General features: G+C 38.1%; 2 protein-coding genes across 2 annotated transcripts in view; both read left to right on the top strand.

Moving 5' to 3' along the window:
* Positions 1–1,957, top strand: part of LOC138978491 (low-density lipoprotein receptor-like) — a 37,488-nt gene extending 35,531 nt beyond the window's left edge. Inside the window, exon 7 of the mRNA XM_070351230.1 lies at positions 950–1,957. Coding sequence (XP_070207331.1) covers positions 950–966 — 17 coding nt within the window. The 3' untranslated portion in view covers positions 967–1,957. The remainder of the gene's footprint in view (positions 1–949) is intronic.
* Positions 1,958–3,909: 1,952 nt separating this feature from the next.
* Positions 3,910–5,000, top strand: part of LOC138978492 (very low-density lipoprotein receptor-like) — a 10,053-nt gene continuing 8,962 nt past the window's right edge. The window contains exon 1 of the mRNA XM_070351231.1: positions 3,910–5,000. This exon is cut by the window's right edge and continues 944 nt beyond it. The gene's annotated coding sequence lies outside the window, so the exon portion shown is untranslated.

A 5,000-nucleotide genomic window follows, 5' to 3' on the forward strand; every position in this document is an offset into this window, starting at 1 on the left:
TGTGTATGTGTGTGTGTGTGTATGTGTGTGTATGTGTGTGTGTATGTGTGTGTGTGAGGGTGTGTGTGTCTGTGTGGGTGATTTGTTTTAGTGTAATAGTTTCCATGTATGTGCTTGCGTGTGTGCATGTATGTATGTTTAGTATCTCATCGTGACATCATTTATGGGTTTTTCCTTCTCCTGAGATGAAGTAATTAACTGTGAATCGGGTTATGTGAAGTGTCCATATTGTGTGTGTGTGTGTGTGTGTGTGTGTGTATGTGTGTGTGTGTGTGTGTGTGTGTGTGTGTGTGTGTGTGTGTGTGTGTGTGTGTGTGTGTGTGTGTGTGTGTGAATCGCGCTGACACTCATTTGAACAGAATCATTGACAATTGCCCTAACTGTTTACTAAACAATTGTTAGTAATGAACTAAGACCAAAATGTGAAAAGCATACCCTTTGTGGAACTGCAGGTAAAAGCAATGCAGTAACATTTTACTGAAAAATACTGCTGCTACATACGAATTAATCTTTTTGGGGGGGAAAATGTCTTTAGAATTATTACAAACCTGTGGAACAACAAATCTTAGTACTGCTACAAAAGTACTGCTACAATGTTTTGAGAATTGGGCCATTTTTTTTTCTCCGAAAAGCATCTTTCAGAATTGCAATGAAACTGAACTGAAAATACATACTCAGAAGTGTACTGACAGTTTTCTGAAAAGAACTGCTACACTTTTTAAAGAATTGCGCTGACACTTGACTTTTGCATTGTGCTCGGTGACTGTGTGCATTTTCAGCGACAGTCTCAGGGCTTTGGAACATGAATACACACATGCAGAACAAAATAGGTAGCGCCGTATTCAGTATGGCAGCTCGCTTTCCCCAGTCAGAAAGCAGCCCGAATGTCCATGAGGTTAACCTCACAGGACTATATGAATCTTAACCTTATCCTTATCCTTATTTTCAGGCCAAGAACGGAAGTGAACAGAGACAACAATCACCTGTGATCTTAAGCTTCCACCCACGTTTGTAACGGGCTGAAACCTGCTATGTTTTTTGGAAGAACATTAGATTAACATCTTGACATTACACATCTAAAGCAACCTGACCAACAACACTGAACATTGATACGCACGAGCCAAAAGAAAAATGTCTATTTGTTGCATTTAGATAATAAAGTGTATTGAATTGAATTGAATTGAATATTTGCAAACACTTTTTTGTGTCTACAAAGGGCTGTTTTGAAAATATTCTTGTTTCAAGGCACAGTCGCTCTAGTGTAAACAATTTGGATCACAATTTTAGATGTGTCCAGGGTTTAACTGGGAATAAGACCAACCCTAGTGGTATTAACATGTGCTGTGACTAACCCATGGATACGTGGATATATACATCTCCTCAAATGATCATTGGTCATTACACCATGGGTCATTGCCCCATTTGTCATTGTCCCCCATTGGTCATTGTCCCATTTGTCCTTACCGGGCTATCTATGATTCCTTTTGATCACTGACCTCGTCTTAAGTTGTTTTGACTTCAGGTTGTTTAGTCCTTTAAGGTCTCGTGTTCATTTTTGTTTGGACAGAAGGTACGCACCATTGGTCATTGTCCCATTGGTCACTACCTGGCTGCTTAACAGTTAAACATGTATTACGTTATCATTACGATTCATGCTTTGTTAGCCCTAAGCAGTTGTTTTAATCAGTCTGGTTTTCTCTTGTTTTCATCTTATGAACATTCTAAATGTTAGACTAACTTATTGTCTTGTACAGAATAACAACTGTGTGAATGGTGCTATACTGAATGAAAGAGTGCGACATGAAGTTCTTGTACATCATTGTAAAGAGTGTGAATGACGTTTTAGTTTAGATGTCAAGCGCTTAGAACAAGCCTTTTTAACGAAAGTTTTTGATTTAGCGCTATATAAATGTTCTTCTTCTTATTATTATTATTAAAGTTTTTTTTTGTTATCACCGACCACGTCTTAAGTTGTTTTGGATTCAGGTGGTCCGGTCCTTTAAGCGGTTGTGTTCTTTTTTTTTGTATGACCGAAGGTACGCCCATTCTACTAACGATAATGGTTGTAGCTGTTACGAAAGTTCACAGGCGAAAGGTTGAAACATTATTATTCGGGATCATGAGTGCAGCTTTCACGCAGCGTCACACACACACGTGCTACCACAGAGTTGTCAGTATAATAGGTATACTTAACTCTGACAAGCAATAGAACTCATTTAGGACTATTCGACTCTCAGATAATGGTTGTAGCTGTCACGAAAGTTCACAGGCAAAAGGTTGACACATCATCATTTGGGATGATTACTGTGCAGCTCGTACACAACCACACGTCCTCAAACACGCGTGCTACCACAGACTTGTTAGTTTAATAGGTATAATCTGACAAGCGAAAGAGCTCGTTTCAAGGCAGAACAGTGGGTGACTGGGTCCTACCTTTTTACATTTAGTGAAGTTATGGCTAAATATTGTAATATAGAAGGGGAATCGAGACGAGGGTCATGGTGTATGTGTGGATATGTATGTGTGTATGTGTAGAGCAATTCCGAAGAAACTACTGGACCGATTTTCATGAAAACTTCACATAAGATATTCTGAGTATTCTATCCCCAGACCATTTTTTTCTTTTTTCAATAAATGTATTTGATAACGTCATATCCGTGTTTTTTGTGAAAATTGAGGCGGCACTGTCACACCCTCAGTTTGTGATCACATAGCTTAAAATTTTGGTTAAGTAATCTTCGACAAAGCCCGAACTTTGGTATTGCATTTCCGCTTGGCAGCTTAACAATTATTTAATGAGTTTGGTCGTTACAAATATGAAAATTGCAATTAAAACTAAAGTTTTAGAAATCGATCAGAAAATCGTTTCATCTTATTTGTCATTATTTTTGTATTTTAAAAACATATCCAGATGTCATATTTGGATTAAAAACAAGCTCCAAAAATTTAAAATATGAACATGTTATTTAAAATTACTATTTCAGAAATCGATTTGAAACCAATTATATCTCCTTCCTTGTCAGGTTTTGATTCAAAAAACATATAGATCTGTTATGTTTGAATTAAAAGAAACCTCAGAAAAATTAACAAGTCGCGTAAGGCGAAAATACAATATTTAGTCAAGTAGCTGCCATTTTTCAGCAAGACCGTATACTCGTAGCATCGTCAGTCCACCGCTCATGGCAAAGGCAGTGAAATTGACAAGAAGAGCGGGGTAGTAGTTGCGCTAAGAAGGATAGCACGCTTTTCTGTACCTCTCTTTGTTTTAACTTTCTGAGCGTGTTTTTAATCCAAACATATCATATCTATATGTTTTTGGAATCAGGAACCGACAAGGAATAAGATGAAAGTGTTTTTAAATTGATTTGGACAATTTAATTTTGATAATAATTTTTATATATTTAATTTTCAGAGCTTGTTTTTAATCCGAATATAACATATTTATATGTTTTTGGAATCAGCAAATGATGGAGAATAAGATAAACGTAAATTTGGATCGTTTTATAAATGTTTATTTTTTTTTACAATTTTCCGATTTTTAATGACCAAAGTCATTAATTAATTTTTAAGCCACCAAGCTGAAATGCAATATCGAACCCCGGGCTTCGTCGAAGATTACTTGACCAAAATTTGAACCAATTTGGTTGAAAAATGAGGGCGTGACAGTGCCGCCTCAACTTTCACGAAAAGCCGGATATGACGTCATCAAAGACATTTATCAAAAAAATGAAAAAAACGTATGGGGATATCATACCCAGGAACTTTCATGTCAAATTTCATAAAGATCGGTCCAGTAGTTTGGTCTGAATCGCTCTACACGCACGCACACACACACACACACACACACACACATACACACACACATACACACACACACACACACACATACACCACGACCCTCGTCTCGATTCCCCCCTCGATGTTAAAATATTTAGTCATAACTTGACTAAATATAAAAAGGAATAGAGATACAGAAAAGCTTGCTATCTTGCTCAGCGCAACCACTACTGTCCTATTGTGGCTTGTCAATTTCACTGCGTTGTCAGACGACTTGTTCAAAGTCAATGTGGATGTTTTTGAGTTTGATAAAACCCGTCCGTCACCATGTCTTGTCCCCAGTCGATGGAGTGCAAGAAAATAAAAGACAATACGCGTTCTCAGATTTGAAAACCAATTCTGCATTTTAGTCCCCCACACGATGACAACACAGTGAAATTGACAAGCCAGAATATGATCTAAGCAGATTAAGTTTGCTGTGTAAAGAAATTGCCTTAAAATGTGTGTATCTCGTTGGTATATTTTGCATTATTTTAAATAACATCATTCACAAAAGTTGTCAAAACAAATACCATGCAAAGATCAAGAAAAAAATAATTATCGATAAAATATGTATTACGCCGTGGGGTGTTAAAGTCCCCGAAGGGTTTGCCCCTAAAAACAACTGATTTAAGTGCATATTCAACTTCTTTTGTTCATCACATGATGTATGACTCGCAGATATATAATACAGTCGAACCTGCCCTTATGACTACCTGTCTAAGGAGACCACCTGTCTAAGGAGACCACCTGTATAAGGAGACCACCTGTCTAAGGAGACCACCCCAAAGTATCCCCAAGGCTGTTTACTATATAAATGACCTGTGTAAAGAGACCACCCGCCTGTCGAGACCAAAGACCACTTGATGTCGGTCCCAAAACACTGTTTCAGCCTGTCGTGGGAGACCACCTGTCTAAGGAGACCACCCCAAAGTATCCCCAATGGATTTTACTATATACATGACCTGTGTTAAGAGACCACCTGCCTGTCGAGACCAAAGACCACACAAGTTCGGTCCCAAAACACGGTTTCAACCTGTCGTGGGAGACCACCCAACGTCTTTTCCAAAACAAACCCACTTCACATTACAGGGCAGAACATGAGGTCAAGTATGGTCCATGACAGTTTTATGGTCTGACCTCATCTCATTGTTTTCAAGGCATACCCTGTTGTCTGTGCATAC

The sequence above is a fragment of the Littorina saxatilis genome, linkage group LG10 (assembly GCF_037325665.1).
Source record: "Littorina saxatilis isolate snail1 linkage group LG10, US_GU_Lsax_2.0, whole genome shotgun sequence".
NCBI lineage: Eukaryota > Metazoa > Mollusca > Gastropoda > Littorinimorpha > Littorinidae > Littorina > Littorina saxatilis.